Raw genomic sequence first — 17282 nt, 5'->3', positions numbered from 1 at the left:
ATTTTGTTGTTTCACCTTTTTTAAGTTTCCATCGTGTTAGAAGTTTGTAATGCCTGTTGCTGAAAGGTAAGATGTATATATTTAAATGTGTTTTTGTGCTGCACCACAACCGTGCGTGCGTGCGTGCGTGTGCGTGTGTGTGTGTGTGTGTGTAACCATTTTGTAGATTGAATGTGTCCAGGTTCATTTGCATATGAAGGTGAGTTCATTCTCAAGGCTGAATACTGGGAGACCCTTCTATGTAACCCAGAACCAACAGATGCCAAGGCGAGTGCATTCTGCTAATCCTTAAACATCACCTGCCAAGAGCCATTAACTACTTTGTTTCCTCTTCTCTCGTCTCTTTTCACACCTTCTGTTCCTATCTCAGCGGTTCGTTCAATTTCTTTTCACCTCGCTGTTTCTTTCAGCCTGGCTGGCAAGAAGGACGCTTTGAGTTTCACATATTTGGTTTGTTTTGAATGGTCTGTGACCAAGTCACAGCTTGGTTCCAGTGTTTCTTTTCCCGTCTTCTTCACTATCTTTCAAACACGTGTGCACATAGGACCCGTCTACCAACAGCAGGCACCTAGGAAACTCTAGCACACTGTGGAGTTGCGTTACACCTAAGGCTCGTGCGCACATAGTGAAGTCTCACAGAAGGAAGATGGCGTCTCTGTTGTAGCCCTCTGCAACTCTGCAAAGTAAATGCATCTGTGTGGTCAAATTTCTCACACGTCCTGTTGACATGAGTTGTAATTTAGGATTGATTCCATCTAAATTGTGTTTTTGGTTGCTGCATGTTATTGGGGTACGTTACTCTTTACCTTCACATTGACTGTGAACATTACATTCAGTATTGCAGGTGGTCAAAGAGCAAAGTACTTTGGCGTACTCTAAGCCTCTTATCGCCCTCAGTGAGAGGCATACCGGCTCATATCAGCTCACAGTGTTGCCGGTGTGCATTAACATGCATGCCAGACCTCACACATGACAAGTTTCAAACATACACTCCGCTGAGCCTTTACACACGACTGCCACACACACACTGCAGACGCCCTCACAACAATCAGATGCTGTCTACAGAGTTATACAGCTAATCCTCCTTCAAGGAGAAAGTCTGGTTAGAGGGAGGAGGAGGAGGTGGTTACAGGGGGAAAGTAATGAAGTGGTGGGCGGATAATCATCTACTGCTGTGTTAACAATGTTTGATTGTCCCGGTGAATCTCTTGAAACTTGAAAAATGTCTCTTGCCACGGTCACTCTTGACCCAACATCATTCCCTCATTCATTCAGCTCGACAGAGTCTTTGTAGTAAATGACAATGTAATAACATCACAATGTAAGAAAATCTTCCTCCAGCTGAGCAATACTTTTTGGACACAGTGATAAAGGCAGATATGAATGGGGTCGCGGGAATTGGGGTATTCTTTTCAATTTTCCTTGAGCCTTCAATCCCCATCTTCCTCAGCATTTCCTGGAACTTTGATTGCATCTCTTTGCTCATCATGGAGATTACACAAATAACTGAGGAGAGATAAGACATGTGGTTGAAAGCTGTGGAAAAACTGTAAGTGGACCTTGATTTGAGATTTGTTTTTTGTCAAAGAACTTTTTATCGAGTCCTTTCAAATGCACCTTCTCCCACATTATTATTAATAGACATTGTTATTACAACTTCAATTTAAATACTTCATAGCTGCTTCGATTGATATTCTTAATTAGCTAATGAGTTTATTGAAGCATTTAGCAGCTTAACAGTCGATATTTCCCTCAGATGTTGGCGGATCAAAACAGAGCTAAAATGAGAGTGAATAATTGTGGACACACACAACTCCAAATAAATGCTAATGTTGCTTTTTATATGTTGAAACTGTAAATAGTTACGGAGGATGAAAAATGACTTAAATATCAATAAATAATTAAATGCATAAATAATTGTATGAATAAATACAGGAATAAATAGGCTAATGAGGATTGGTTACAGGAGTCCTGTGATCCATTCAGGTCAACTACTGCTGCCTTGCTAATGATGTTTCTACAAGCCATTTCAAATCAATTACGATCATTAGCGAACGATTTAGAGAATCATGGTCTCAACTTCTATCTTCAGTATGTTAAAACCCCTAAAAAACAACTAAAGCAGATTTAAGTACATCATTATTAAATGTTATAATTTGCTAAACTGCTTCTGAGCTCATTTCTACATCAACTCATTCACAGGGTCAGCTATCATCATTATCTATTTATTCGTACATACACAAGGACTGGAGCCTGCAGGGGAGCCTTGATCCGGCGGTGGTAATCCAGATCCATAGCAACACTGCAGGAGGAGCCGCAACCTTCCATAGAGGGATTTGTCTTTGGGTATGTTATTGGGCAAACCTGGGCATGTCACAGGGGAGCGTCCAGGCTCTGGCAAGGACAGTGTAGGGCCGTAGGGGGTTAGTGTTGCCTCACTCACACACTGAACAATGCGTTTACGCCCACACAGTCTCAAACACAGAATGCTGGGACTGGCTGACACTGTGGTCAGATGTTGACTCACAGCTGCAGATGCTTCCACGTCAGGAAACGGTGGTGCTGCCTGTCAGGAATTGTTCAACAGGAAATGGTGTGTCACTGGCTTAAAAGCTTTTGCTTGTTATTTATTTTGGTTGGTGAACTTCCAGCTGATACATGTGCACAATGTGGCAATCCATAAAAAGGTGGCGAGTCTTTTGTGTTAGAATTGATCCCCGGTAAACCTCAGAAGCACGACATGTGTCCTGTTTCATCCTTTTCGTCCTGCCTGCCATGCTGCTCCTCTTTGACTTGTGCTTTTTGAGCAACAGCCACATGTCCCCATGAAATATTCAAGATCCTGGTAATCTGAGGATCGGTGCAGTCCACCTGCCGCTGGTGCAGTCCATCTTGAACCTGATCTTGAGGGAAACCTGAGAGTGATTGCCACGCTTTGGGTGTAACAGAGCTGGCAACTGTGTTTCAGTCCCTCAATGGGAGCGCTCGCGTGGTGTCATTTGATCTGAAGGCACAAGCGAAAATGTTGAGTTTAGAGGCTATTGTCTCATTTTCTGCTAGAGTTCAGCTGACTGATTAGTTGCATATTTGTTATTGTTTTTTGTGTGTGTGTTTTTTACTATAAAACATGACTGTGGACGCATATTATCGAAGGACCCCACCACAGTACCAGGATTAGTTAACAGAGGATCCCGTTGTCAGGTACATAGCATGACACTAAATAGAAGAGTGTTGCATGTATTTGATTGATTGTCATGCTTAACCTAATGGCATGATCTTCCCAATGCTTACATGTTTACAGCTCCTTAGATTTTTTAACTAAAAAGTATTCTTACAATTAAAACTTTGTTTTGAAAAAATGTCTCCTGCATTCTGCTGGACCTTGTCACTGAATCCCATTATTATTACAAAACCAAACATTTGAAAGAGAGAGTGTGAATGAATGGTGAGGTCGATGACTGGCTGAATGAATATTTGCATGATCTCTTTTTTAAATTTGTCTGTGTTTCTGCTCCCCACTAACAGCTGCTGTCAGTGATGGTGACACTCCCTCATCAGGAATGACCCTGTGTGTGTGTGCTCACACTATAAATCTCCATGACATCTTAATAACACCTCTATGCCTCTTATGGCTGGTGGAACGAATGCAGAAATATTTCTCTCAGACAGAAGCTCCTTTTTTTTTTGATGTGTTTTACCAGCCAACCAGCTATTTTGACAATCTGTCGGCCATCCCTAACGGAGGCCTGCTTTTGGAAAACAAAATAGAGATGGCTTGTGTTTGTCTTTCCATTAAAACAAGTGCTGTTATTCAGTATATTTGTTTAGTGTTCCGCCTTGTCCTATATGCCACCCAGTCCCCCGAGGCTCCCCCTGCACCCACACTGTCACAGCCCTCCTGCACCACATGGGTCACATCACACTCTGAAACCCATTTGGTGGGCAGTTGGAGCTGGAAACCTCACAAAAGAGAGAGAGAGAGAGAGAGAGAGAGAGATTACACACCCTATGTCCGTGACACACACACACACACACACACACACACACACACACACACACACTCCTCCCTCCCTCCCTCAAAGCTTAAATGAAAACTCCGGCAGTGTGGTGAACTTTTCCTGACTGACGGGATCTTCCCGGGCTGTAGGACTGACAGTTTGACGGACATATTGTGTCGTGGGATTCATTACACGTCTGCAGTAATGGGACCTTTGTAGCTATGTTAGATAACATATTATTCTGTCATTTATTTCCGATTGTTAATAACTTTCTCAGCCTTGCGCGATGGAGCCTGAAGCGGGACGAGACGATGCGATCCTCTGTGCGCTCTGGAGACCGAGGTTTGCTTTTTTAGATTTTTCTTGGTCTCTTTTCTTTCCTCCTTCACTGGTCTACGTCTTAATTTCCTCTCAAGTGATTTGATTGACAAGTTTGATAGTTTACCGTGCCGCTGCATCGATGCAGCACTGGGTGAACACATGTTTTTACGCATACTTTCACCAAGTAAGATCGCTTAAATAAACAGTTGATTAATTTATGCGCTGTTGATGGAGATCACAGGCCTAGATTATGCATTAGTTCAATTTAATGCTCCATGACGTCCATGAAGTCTGTAAATAAATGCTTCATAACTTAACTATTTATATTCTTCTTCTTCTTAATATTATTATTACAACAAGTAGGTATAAGTCTCTAGTTTCCCACAGAACGCGTCCGTGAACTAATATGCTAACTAGTAATTAATGTGTACACACCAAAAGTTTCATCCCTGCTGTGACGCATTTCCTCAGGTGTTTAGCTTGAAATGGTCACGTGGTTTCATACAGCACAAGCGCAGACTCCCCAGTTATCAAAGATGACTTCTGATGGAATTTTGACAAATTTGGGGGGGGGGGGCTGTAAAAGGCACCATGTGCCCAGAAATGACGTGTGCCGGACCTTCAGTGCAGTAATTGTATTCTAACTCGGCTTAAAGAATAAACGTATAAACGGATTACTAACTGAGGAGGAATGTTTCAATATTGGCCTCTGAACCGGGCTTTACCTCTGGCAGCGCCCATGGTTACAATCTTAAGAGAAACAGTGAGACTGACAGGATGATGAATGGGCTTTACTCCATGCAGTATATTCAAAATTTGGTGAAAGCCATGGAAAACTCAATTCTCTCTGAGTGCAGAGGTTTGTCAGAAATGGGTGAAATATTGCACATAGTTAGACACATACAAGAAGAAAAAAAAAAAGATTTAAAGAGAGACCCAAGGGCAAGTTACCAAGTGGAGCTGAGCTACACTCATTAGGCCCGCCCTAGATTTAAACAAGGAATACAGAGACAGCTGAGGAGCAACTTGCGGTTTATTCTTCAGGACTTCAAAAGACACTCCTCAAGATGATTCTGAACAGTGAATAACATGTCCGTAAAACCTGACTCAGTCTGGGGAAGGGCTCTGTTGACCTTTGTTGACTTCTGCAGGGTGGCGGTTTTCTCCCAAACTGAAAGCTACAGAGGCAGGATTTTGAAAAAAACAGAGGAAATGCCTCTCTCTGTCATCTTTCCCTGCGGAAAGCAGCAGAACTGTGATCTATACTTGGAAAGTGACGACAGGACATGAACAGGAACTCCAGACGTTTCCCAGATATGCTGCCCAGCGGGCTTCATTGTTCTGTGGACACCGTTCTTCACTCAATAACGTACACCAAAGGAGTCTGTCAAATAGAACATCTCCGTCTCATGTTGGGTGGATTAACATATAGTTTACGTCCAAAAGTCAAATGCAAGTCAAAGACTTCTCACACAGCTGTGTTTTGATTGAATCCCATAATCCAACTATCCCAGAGTGCTTTGGGTATCTTTGTCATTCTCCAGACAATGACGAGATGTGTGATGTCTAATAACACACACACTTGTATCGATACAAGTGGTCATCCATGGTCTCGACAACATGCAGCTGAGTCACTGCAGCGTATACATCAGACTCTCAGCCTGTGTTATAGCTCAGAGTATCGGGTGATACCATGCCGCATAATTAAATCCGCAACATGTCAGTGCAGCACAGGTAGCCTCATAAAAATGCCTGTGGCAAGAGTGACAAACAGTTGTTTGGTGATACTCTCCAAAGTTTGATTTCGGTTTTAGGGGCCTTAAATAACCTGGTTAATTGCAGATTATATGGTCCTCAGTAAAACTGCAAATGAGGGCTTTTGACATATTGATTGTGTTACATTTTCTTTAGTTTCGCTCACCCTTTCGCGTGATGCACAAATGTTTATCACAGCAGAGAGCGTTCCTGTGTTGACTGGTTCACCTCAGTAATGACGTAGTGCTGGTGGAAATTGAGGATAAGCAGAATCCCACATGCTTCCTGTCACACAGGCCGAGTACTGCCTCCTCGGTTTAGTTCTGTGGTGGTAAATAATTGACACTATTTGGGCATTTCCATTCTAACCTTGATTTCACCCTAAACTTAATGTCTGTTGGGTTTATTTGTGTTTCTAATCTCAAGCTTTTTACTTGGTGTAATATCAATGATGTGCAAAATCACTTCCATGCTTGCAAAAATCCTCCTCTCGGAGGTTTCCGTCATAGCACCACACTGTGGTGGCTAAAAGTCTTACAACTAATTTGTGTGACCTTAAAAAAGAAGCAGGACTTCATAAAAAATGTGTTTCTCTGCGGTCCAGTGCTTGTTGTTTTGGAGCTCAGAGTGCTCTCATTTTTAAGATATATAAAGGTGCAGTGAAAATGTTTTGACTGAAAAAGGTGCAAAGAATGTATGCATTTTCCCTCTGAATGGTTGCAAGTCAGTTTTACAAAGAACAATTTTCATGTCATCATATCCGTCTTATCGTCTGTTTGTTCCTCAGGATTTGTGTGTGAAAGTGGACGGACTGGGGTCAGTAATGGAGCCTAAGCTGAACTGCAGCTCCCAGTGTGATTCCACACTCTGCTTCATCCACTCAGGAGTCAACAGGCAGGAGGGTCTCGACATTCTGCAGAGACTATGTAGTCTCAGCACGGTAATCACTCACACACACACACACACACACACACACACACACACACACACACACACACACACACACACACACACAACCACACACAGACATAGCAGACATAGCTTTCTTAAATCCAGCATGGCTGATCAACAGAATATTTTTGGCCCTCCTAAAGGTTAAGGTTAAAGACATATGTACATGTACATACATATGTTGTTGATTATTTTGACAGTGCATGTAAGAAATGAATCACATTATTCACACAAGGCTGAATTTCATACAATGCAACTTACATTTTAAACTTCCGATTAGTTATCACTTGCAGTTTTTGGCAAAACATTCACTGCTCTTGATAAACTTGGACCTATGGCTTAAAATGTGGGGAATTTCCATCTTTCATCACCGAAACCACCCACACAAATGAAAATACATTGAATAAAAGCATACTAGAAATGTGTTATGTACCACTTGAGAAGACAGTTCAATAGTAGAGATCTAGACATGTAAAGCCATTGGGCTAGTGAAGCTATGTTTAGTATCATCATAGTTGCTGGTGCCTTTAAGAGAAGGGTGAGTGGAGACCAGCAACATGAGGCGGGCACAAGAAAGTCTAATGTGACTTTGCAAATAGAAACCAAAGTAGTAGAGCCACTGTGTCAGGGAACACAAGCACTCTCATGTAGACTCCTTTCCTCTCCGTGCTACACCACGTAAAGCGAGGTAAGTTATCTCTTTGATTTCTTTCATGCTTTATGATGTTAATTTATGCATTTGTCAGTTTCAACACGCTCAAAGGGGAAGGGAACCCTGTGCTTTGCTTTATGGTGATTTGCTTTATGGTGATTATGTGACTATATTATATTTTAATATACTGTTTTATTTTATTTTAAAGTCATAACAATTCTTTTTTATTAGTTTCTGTAGAACTCAGTTCACATAAATTGTTCAGCTAGAAGGAAATATCCTGTGATGAAATGTAACACCATGCATTTGTTGCTATTCATGGACGTAGACAGCTCACCAGGCACAACTGTTTCTAAACCTAATAGTATAATGGAAAGGACCAGAGACAAACTTTTCTTTAAAATCCCACCTGCTTTTCTTTCTGGATGTGTTCCCAGAAATGGCTGCTGTTGGCAGTGTGCTGACTGAGGAGCAGCTTCTTTGCCCCATCTGTCTGGATTTGTTCAACCAACCAGTCTCCACTCCTTGTGGGCACAACTTCTGCAGGGACTGCATACAAGGATACTGGCAGAGTGCTAATCTGTCGCAGTGCCCCATGTGCAAGCAGAAGTTCTACAGGAGGCCTGAGCTCAAAGTTAACACCTTCATATCTGAGGTGGCTTCCCAGTTCAAGAATTCATTGGAAAAGAAAGACGAAGAAAAAGTCCGTACCGTGGACCAGTATTCAAGCCATAAAGGAGAAGTTTCATGCGATGTGTGCGTTGGAAAAGGAATCAAGGCTCTTAAATCATGCCTGGACTGCTGTGCCTCCTTCTGTGAGACTCACCTGGAGCCCCATCATGTCCTAAACACCTTTAAGAAACATCACCTGATCAACCCCATAATGAACATGCAAGACAGAGTGTGTAAGAAGCATGCAAAACTGCTGGACCTGTTCTGTAACACTGACCAGACTTATGTGTGCCAGATCTGTATTAAGAGAGACCACAGTGCTCATCACACTGTACCTATAGAGGATGAGAGCAGTGACAGGAGAGCTCAAATCGGAAGGATAAATGCAGAAGTGGAAGAAATGATTAATGTCCGACATGAGAAAATCAGCGACATCAATCAAACTGTTCAGCTCAGCAGAGGAAACACAGAAAGAGAGATTGAAGAGAGTATGCAAGTCTTCAACAATCTGCTCCACTTTATCCAGAAAGGTCAAGCTGAAGTGGTGGAGGTGATTGGTGCAAAGCAGAGGCAAATTGAAGGCAATGCCAGAGGACTCATCATGGAGCTGGAGCGGGAGATCAATGAGCTGAGACGGAGAAACGCTGAGCTGGAGCAGCTCTCACACACCAAAGACGACTTCTTTCTTATCCACAGCTTTCCAGCTGTCTCCACACTGCCAGCCATCAAAGACTGGTCTGCTACCTGTGTAGAGAGTGCTGTGTATGTGGGCACGGTCAGGAGAACAGTCAGGAGAGTAGCGTGTCAGCTGGAGGAGACAGTAAAGGCTGAGGTGAAGAGGCTATGTGAGACCGAATTTCAGAGGGCTCAGCAGTGTGCTGTGGATGTGACTCTGGACCCTGATACAGCTCATCCCAAACTGGTGCTGTCTGAAAACAAGAAACAGGTGTTTCACTGTGATGTAGCGCTGAGCCTCCCGGACAATCCGGAGAGATTTTACCCTGGTGTCAGTGTTTTGGGAAAGGAGGGTTTCTCCTCACGCAGGTTGTACTACGAAGTCCAGGTGAAAGGCAAGACACAGTGGGATATTGGAGTTGGGCTTCAATCCGTCAACAGAAAAGGAGGGAATATACTTAACCCTGAGACAGGCTACTGGGCCCTGGGGATGAGGAAAGACAAGAGCTACTGGGCCCTCAGCAGCACTCCTATCCGTGTGCCTTTGGTCGGGAAGCCCCAGAGAGTCGGGGTGTATGTGGATCTGGAGTGGGGGCAGGTTTCTTTTTATGACGCAGAATCTGCTTCTCATATCTACTCATTCACTGGATACTCATTCAATGAAAGACTTTTCCCCTACTTTAACCCTCGGCGTAATCATGGCGGAGTCAACTCTGCTCCTCTGATCATCTTGCCTGTCAACGTCTGAAATCTGACATTTCATCTCTTCATGTTGCTTTCAACTGTTTTTTTTTTAATCATCTCCAATTTTCAAATGAAAGATAAGGTCCAGCATGTTTATTGCTGTTCTGTTTGCCTTAATAAAGTGTGTTAATTCATCTGAATCCTGTGTACTTCTTTTTGTTGCTTTTACATCACATTTACAAAATGGAGGGTTCAGAACATATAAAAACAGTAATCAAATAATGCACATGTATATCAGCTACACACCTGTAATATTTGGATTGGATTTTGAGGAGTTTGCGTTTGCATGTGTGTGCAGATGGCCGTGGAGTTCCCAAGGCTGTCTCTCTCCCCAGTGTTGAGTGCTGTGGTGTGGACGCTGCTCTCCTGTGGAATCCTGCTGGCTTTCTGCTTCCTGCTCTTCACCATGCGCTTCAAAAACAACAGGTAGTCTACAAAGAGAAACACATCTATAAACATTAAAAATATATTTGCTGAATTAACTGATCAATTGTGTGTGTGTGTTTGCACATGTTGTATTATCAGGATAGTGAAGATGTCCAGTCCCAACCTGAATGTCTTGACTCTCTTTGGAAGTGTCCTCACCTACAGCAGCGGCTTCTTGTTTGCCGTTGGGGAACGATCACAATCACAAGGTGGAGCATCCACAGCTGTGCTACAAGTAAGGCCTGCAGTCTCCCTCAATCCTTCATTATGTTGTTGGATAGATCATTGTTGGATATTTATGCAGTGCTCTCTCCTCCAGGCTCGGATGTGGACTCTTTGTGTCGGAAGTACCCTGGTGTTTGGCCCAATTTTGGGGAAGACGTGGAGACTGTACAGAGTGTTCACCCAGCGAGTGCCTGACAAGAGAGTGGTAGGAATGCTCCCCCAGCCTTTGTATTGTCTTTATTTTCTTGATGCAAACCTGGATCCACATACTGAATGATTTTTGGGGATTTACAGATTTAGAGGATTGCTAAACCTTGGTAAATGCTCTCTTGTTTTTTTCCATAACTTCCTTTTATATATCACTTCCAAAAAAGTTATTATTGACAGTGTTCCGTAACTGGGGTCTCCCAGAGTGTTACATTTGTTGTATGACATTGAAGTGATTGGGGACTTTACCTTCTGCCTCAGATAATCCGAGACATCCAGCTGATGGGCATGGTGGCTCTGTTGATCGTGGTGGACATGCTGGTTCTCACCACCTGGAACCTCACAGACCCGATCAGGTGTTCACGATCTGTCGGAGCTGTTGTCAAGGTAGAATTCAATGGTGGTTTTCTGTGGGGCGGAAAAGAAAGTTGTAAAACAAGTAAAGATTGTGTTGTTTGATTACAGAACAGTTTGAGGATTATGACCTTTTTTCATCCAATTGTTTATTGATGTCAAATAACAATTGTTTTATTTTTTTAATGAAATTGCAAGCAAGTTTTACTTTGTGACTGCGAAATCACAAACTTCCCAATCCTCTAATGTAATTAATTATAGACGTGTTGGTGACATAACCACATTTATCCAGGTTGCAACCCACTGATACTATACATTTTTTCCTGCTCTAGCTGGTGGAGAGAGACATTTCCTACTCTTTGTCTCGGCTGGAGACCTGCTCCTCTGTATACTCGGATCTGTGGGTTGTCATTATTGCTGTTCAGAAGGTAAGTAATCTCTATTTCATTGAAATGCAATTTTACATTAGATTTCAATAAAATAGAGATTCCTTCATTGTAATGGTGATATGATTTATTGATTTACATTTTCTGTGGCCTTTGTCTTTACCTTTTCCCCACTTTTCTCCATAGGGTTGTCTTCTCCTCTATGGGACTTATCTTGCTGGGTTGACCAGCAATGTCAGCCACCCTCCCGTCAACCAGTCTCCCACCATCATGACAGCCGTCACTTTGGTCACCCTCTTTTCGGCTGTGGCCGTCCCTGTGTCCATCTTCCTGCACGCCTGGCCCAATCTGGTTTATAGCACTGTGGCTGGAGCCATTTTCATCTGCACACTGGTTACCAACTGCATGCTGTTTGTGCCTCAGGTAAGACAAAATAGCTCAAGATACACACATGAATCTTTTAGGCAGAATTGTCATCTAATCATAAGATACTATGTCTGGAAACCAGCAGTCAATCCGACAGGCAGAAACTCTACATAGACACATGAATGACAGACGTATGACTTTCTCTCTTAGTCTTAACAAAAGTAGTAAAATCTATGAGTGTCTGTGGTGCCCGAACCTCTATTCTCTATATGCGTATCAATTTGCCATTTCTGTCAGTGAAATGTGACTCACACAGAAGGTGTGAATGAGTCAAAACCACGTAGGATATTGCAAACAGGTTTATGACTCTCTAAGTGTCTGGCAGTGGATGTATGTCACAACAAAGGAATGCATCTTCAGTGGAAAGGAAGGAAATATTTGAAAAGTGAGTAATCCGCTCAAACACACCTGGTCAAAAAGTCTTGTGTGAAATGGTCCTGGATTAATTACTAGTGTGTGTAATGTATCTATAGCTGAAAGTTAGCGTGACACACTGTTTCACCAACATGCAGCTGACTCAGTGGCGGCAGTTTGAAGAGGACCAGAACAACCCAAGTCAGATGGCCAAGTATTTCAGCAGCCCCAGTAAGAGCCAGCCCTCGGTGTACAGCCAGGATGAGATGTACTACCTGTTGGGGGAGAACAACTCCATGAAAAAACTCCTTACTGAGGTACTATATAATTTTGAATCTACTAATTACTAAGAATATCAAATAATTTATGAGCTGGTCTTATGGACCTAGGTCTTGAATTGCCTTATAATGTGACGATACATATTTGTTTTAATTCGTTGTCAATTCTTACAATTTTTCATTGAATAAAAAACACAACTTTTATAGTTTTTAGTTTGTCTTGTGTTGTTTGTTGTTGTTGGACAAAGTTTTTTTAAGTTCGGTCAATTAATTTTCCCAGACTTGCTTGAAAATTCATTAGACATGATGAGTGAAGCCAGTAGTGATCTCAAACTGGCAACAATCCCTCGAAAACATGTTGCCGGACAGATTATACGTTCACTCTCTCTTTTTATTAAGGATGTCTGTTGGCTGGGACTTGCACTAAACCACTGCACTTAACCTGTTGCAATAACCTACGTTGGAAATTGCTTGACAAGATTCTTTAATGCTATATGTGTCGGAGTGTTCAAGCTTGTGTTTTTTGTTACAATTTCCAGAAGAGCGTTGTGATTGACAGTCTGCAGGAGCAGGTGAACAACGCCAAGGATAAACTCCTGCGACTCATGTCAGCCAGCCAGCTACCCGAGGACCAGAACCTGGACTCTTTCAACACCAACCTCAACTCCACCTCCACTCAGACCACAGAGCTTCAGTCTAACGGCCCCGCTTCTTCTTCTCTACCTCAGAGAGACACTAAATCCCAACTCTCGCCGCCACATCTCTACTCTCACCTCACTGCTGCTGCTGATACGCCGTCCTCTGAGCCTCCATCTGCTCAAAGCTCCTCAGCCCCTATTGCTGCTTCCTCTCTTCTCCCTCATGATATGTATGATAGTGAAAACCAGAGAGGTGTCTCTACCGCTGGGCTCACAGGTAGAGACACAGCTGGGAAGGGAACAAGGGAGGATCTCAAACAACCCTTGTCCCTCAAGTCCCCTGGCTCACTCAGGACAGCAGAAGACACGGTTCACTTTGTCACTTCCCTACAATCCCGTAGAGGGTTAAACCCTTCTCAGTTTGAAACTTTCAACAATCAGAGTGGCCTAACATCCCAGCTGGGACCAAATGCCATACCAACTGGTTTTGTAAGCAGCGAGCAGTTGCAGGAGATCCTCCAGGAGCTTAGTGTGGATGCAGTCATGGAAATTGCACTTCGATCACCCGGTCAGACGTCCAGAACACCCAGAACGCCCTCTCAGCTAAAATTTACCGAAGCCTCTGCTCTTTCCCCTCTCTCCCTCCGCACACCGCGCACTCCTCATCGACCTGTTCTCTTCCGCTACCCCAGCATCTCCCCCTATGCGATGAGGAAACGTCGGCCGCCCTTCCACTCCTGCAGAAAAGGGTTGGCCCCTCCCTGTTTCTATGCAGGGTCAGAGGCTGCTGGATGTGAAAAGATAAGGGAAAACTGTGAACTCCAAACTCCAGGCAAGCGCCCTGATAGGGTCACTGTGGATGGTACCCTCCTCCAGGTTCACAACCCTGACTTCGAGCTGGAGGAGGAGGAGGATGAGGAAGGGAATGAAGCGATAAGGAAAGTTCGGAGTCATATTTCAAGGTCCCAAAGACGCTCAGTCTTGCCGTGCGCAGATCACACAGCTCCACCTGATCTGGAATTAGGTGGTGATAATAAGCGGCACCATAGACACATTAGAGACTCCTGTGGCTACTGGGACTCTGACTCTAGCAGCTCAACAGACTACGATTACTACCACCGTCCCTACTGTGACTCCTGCCTGCAGCGAGGCTCTCTCCTGTCATCAGACAGCTCCTCAGACTCCTCTGACAGCGAGTACGATGACTACACCAGCCTGTACCGCTCCCCACACCCTGTGGTATTCAAAGAAGACATCAAACCAACCTTTGTATGAGCACAAATTGACTGCACTTTACATGTTCATCCATTTCCACCACTTGAATTAATGTCCTAAGAAACGATGTGCAAAATTAGCATTTAGGATAAAGCAGGCACAATTAGCTTTAGGCTAATGTGCATCTGTAATGGGAGATCATCTGTTTGTAACTTTCAGTAGGAATGTGTTTGGAATTCTGTATGACAAGAGCATTAGTATTCTTGAATCTTGCATTGTGGGTCAGAGTGGTGCTTTTATTAGATTTATAAAAACTTTTGGAGCTCACAAGCAGACAACGCTGTTTACTTTTTAATATTACTTATGGCAGTATGTGTATATTTCTGCTGTCAGATGACATCCCTTACGTTCAAAATGATATATTTTCACAGGACATCTGAAATGTGCTCTATATTAGCTATTGTGTATATGCTGTATTTATTGTGATATTTATAATAAGATGTTTTGGTGTTTACAGAATTCTTCGCTGTACCCTTTTTATTGTTTTACATTATCAACACATTCCTTAAAGTGTATGCCATTTTATTGTATGGTCTGCATTTTGTTGTTTAAGTTTTGCTTTTTCCTCCTTCATTGCCTACAATGCTCTACGTTTGTTGTCAGATGCTTCCAATCTACAACTGGTTTACGAGACACCACACCCACACCGTCAGAGCAACTCGATAAAAACGGGTCACTTATACTTTAACACACTTCATTATTATCTCAGTATTATTGTCCTGACTCATTAAGAGTATTTAATGTGCAAAGGTCACAGTTATCTGGAGTGTGTGTCTTGTGTGTATGCTAGACAGATTTTCAAACCCTCTCTTTTTAAATGAAACTTCACATCACTTCATTCTGCATCTTCTCCGGTTTTATACAGTGGAAAACTGATTAACCAGCTGGGGGCCACATGTCAAAAATAAGTCCCTATTAGGCCCCCACACTCACATTCCCTCAACCCATTTTGCCCAGAGTCCTACAAACCAATCTGTATTCATATGCTGTAACACCCAACTACAGGTTTTGTTAGTTTGGGAGTTTTCATAATATTCTTTCAACACAGACAAAAACAGAGCATTACTCGCCCTGTTTTTTTTATATTTCTCTTCCCTGTCTTGGCCTCTCTCTCTCTCACTCTCTCTCACTCTCTTCCACTATCTCCTCTCTGTCTCTATGTCATTTTTTCTTCGGCTAATGGGACAATGTGTGTTTGCCTGAGGTGGTGTTGCTGTGAAGGGAAAACAGCGTCTTGCGTTACTTCTGCTCTGCTGCCTATTTTTGAGACGCCACTGCTCTCTATTCTGCATATGAACCTTTGAAGGGCAGCCTGGGAGAAATTCCTTTTGATATAGAGCATAACAGAGTATAAATAACCCACACAAAAGACAGACTACCAGCATCACTGTGCAGGAGAAAAGACTTTCCAGCCAAGTGACCCGCATTCTGTTCAAGATGGGGATAACTGACGTATAATGATAAAAATATAATAAAAGAGTTGTCAATCACATTTCTTTCTCAAAATAACACGATAGTCCATAGCTATCTACCTCCTTGAACACGTATTACATACTGAATAAAAGAGAGTGATTAGTTGACCTTCAGGAACCCTTTATAATGGGTTTATAAGTTGTAACTATTGGCTTTATTAATAGTTAATCAATTATTTACTAATGCTCTTTCATCAGTTTATAGCCCTTGCTGTAATAATAACAAAAATGGGTTGCCAGATTGTGAAAAATTCCTTTAACTTATTGGACTGTACGACCACTTCACTTGTAAAATGGTTTTCACTGGATCCGGACGAAAGTTGATTTATTAACAACTTTATTATCACCAACAATATTTTCAGTATTAATGGCTTACCAACATTTATAACAACATTACACCAAAGAGAAACAAGAAACCAACAACCTGGCAACACAAAATGTGTTCTCATTAACAGCTGATCTACTGGGTGAGTAAAGAGTCAAGGCTCAGCTTTGTTGTCATTAGGCAGGAAGGAGAGATGCTGTTTTAGCCCCCTCCATGCTACACACAGACGAAATGTGGGCTACAAATAAGGCAAAAACAGTGATAGTTGCACTGAAAGAAGAAACCACTTTATTTACGATGGAAAATATACAGTTATGCATGTATACAACGTGTACAAAATCACTAACATTATGCCCTAAGCTGTGGTGTTAAGAGTTAAGGTAGGCCTAGTCCAAGGGAATGAGGGTAGTGCAAAGGGAGTGATATAGTGGTGTGATAAATGATATACCATTAATAAAGCAATTAGTTCCGAATTATAAACCCTTTATAAAGGTCAGCCTGTTGGAAAGTATAGGTTAGTGCATAAAAGATAACGATGTAGGGTTGACAATAACCTGAATAAAGACTTGTAGTGTGACAAGGCAGCCATGCACGTATTCACACACATTATTAAAATTACTAAGCATTATGACACTAATTAAATGGATGTGCCGGAGGGCTGCGTGTATATAAAAATGTGAAAGAAGCGAGATAGTGGACGGTCTTCTGTGACTAACATAGCAACAGTGCTGCATGACCACCGGTGCTCTGTGACAGCTGGGTCCAGTTGAACTGACAGTCTGGCTTTGGAGCGCCATTGGCTGACAAAGTTATCAGTCCTGGGAGCAGATCCGCCCATTGTCCCTGCCGCGGCATGGGAAAAATCCTTTGAAGCCATGAGGGCGGTGCCAAGAAATTATGCCATGTGGTGCTCAAGAGCTGCGTTCTCATTGGACCACAGGAACACGGTTAACGCCCATTACTGAAGGAGACCCTATCTGATTGGCTGTATCGGCCACCCCAGATTCCCCGTTTGCGCGTTCACAGTTTTCCTATTCTCCGTTGATGTTTACGTCAACAGCGTGAACCTCCTGCCACGACGGCGGAGCAATCCCTGTAACCTTTTACGGAACTGGCGCAGCTAACGTGCGTAGCGACAAAGACAGCGA

General features: G+C 42.8%; 1 protein-coding gene across 1 annotated transcript; it reads left to right on the top strand.

Annotated features, from left to right (window-relative positions):
- The first annotated feature begins 4115 nt into the window (after positions 1 to 4115).
- Positions 4116 to 14862, top strand: gpr156 (G protein-coupled receptor 156). Its single transcript, XM_076107081.1, has 10 exons — positions 4116 to 4340; positions 6862 to 7014; positions 10067 to 10194; positions 10294 to 10429; positions 10514 to 10624; positions 10888 to 11013; positions 11313 to 11408; positions 11553 to 11789; positions 12305 to 12463; positions 12964 to 14862. The coding sequence occupies exons 2-10, from the start codon at positions 6898 to 6900 to the stop codon at positions 14335 to 14337; spliced, it is 2484 nt and encodes an 827-aa protein (XP_075963196.1). The 5' UTR covers positions 4116 to 4340; positions 6862 to 6897; the 3' UTR covers positions 14338 to 14862.
- The last annotated feature ends 2420 nt before the right edge of the window (positions 14863 to 17282 follow it).

Source organism: Anarhichas minor, unplaced genomic scaffold (assembly GCF_050575085.1).
Source record: "Anarhichas minor isolate MPS153535 unplaced genomic scaffold, ASM5057508v1 ptg000004l, whole genome shotgun sequence".
NCBI classification, from domain to species: domain Eukaryota; kingdom Metazoa; phylum Chordata; class Actinopteri; order Perciformes; family Anarhichadidae; genus Anarhichas; species Anarhichas minor.
This window is presented reverse-complemented; position numbering and strand designations above follow the sequence as displayed.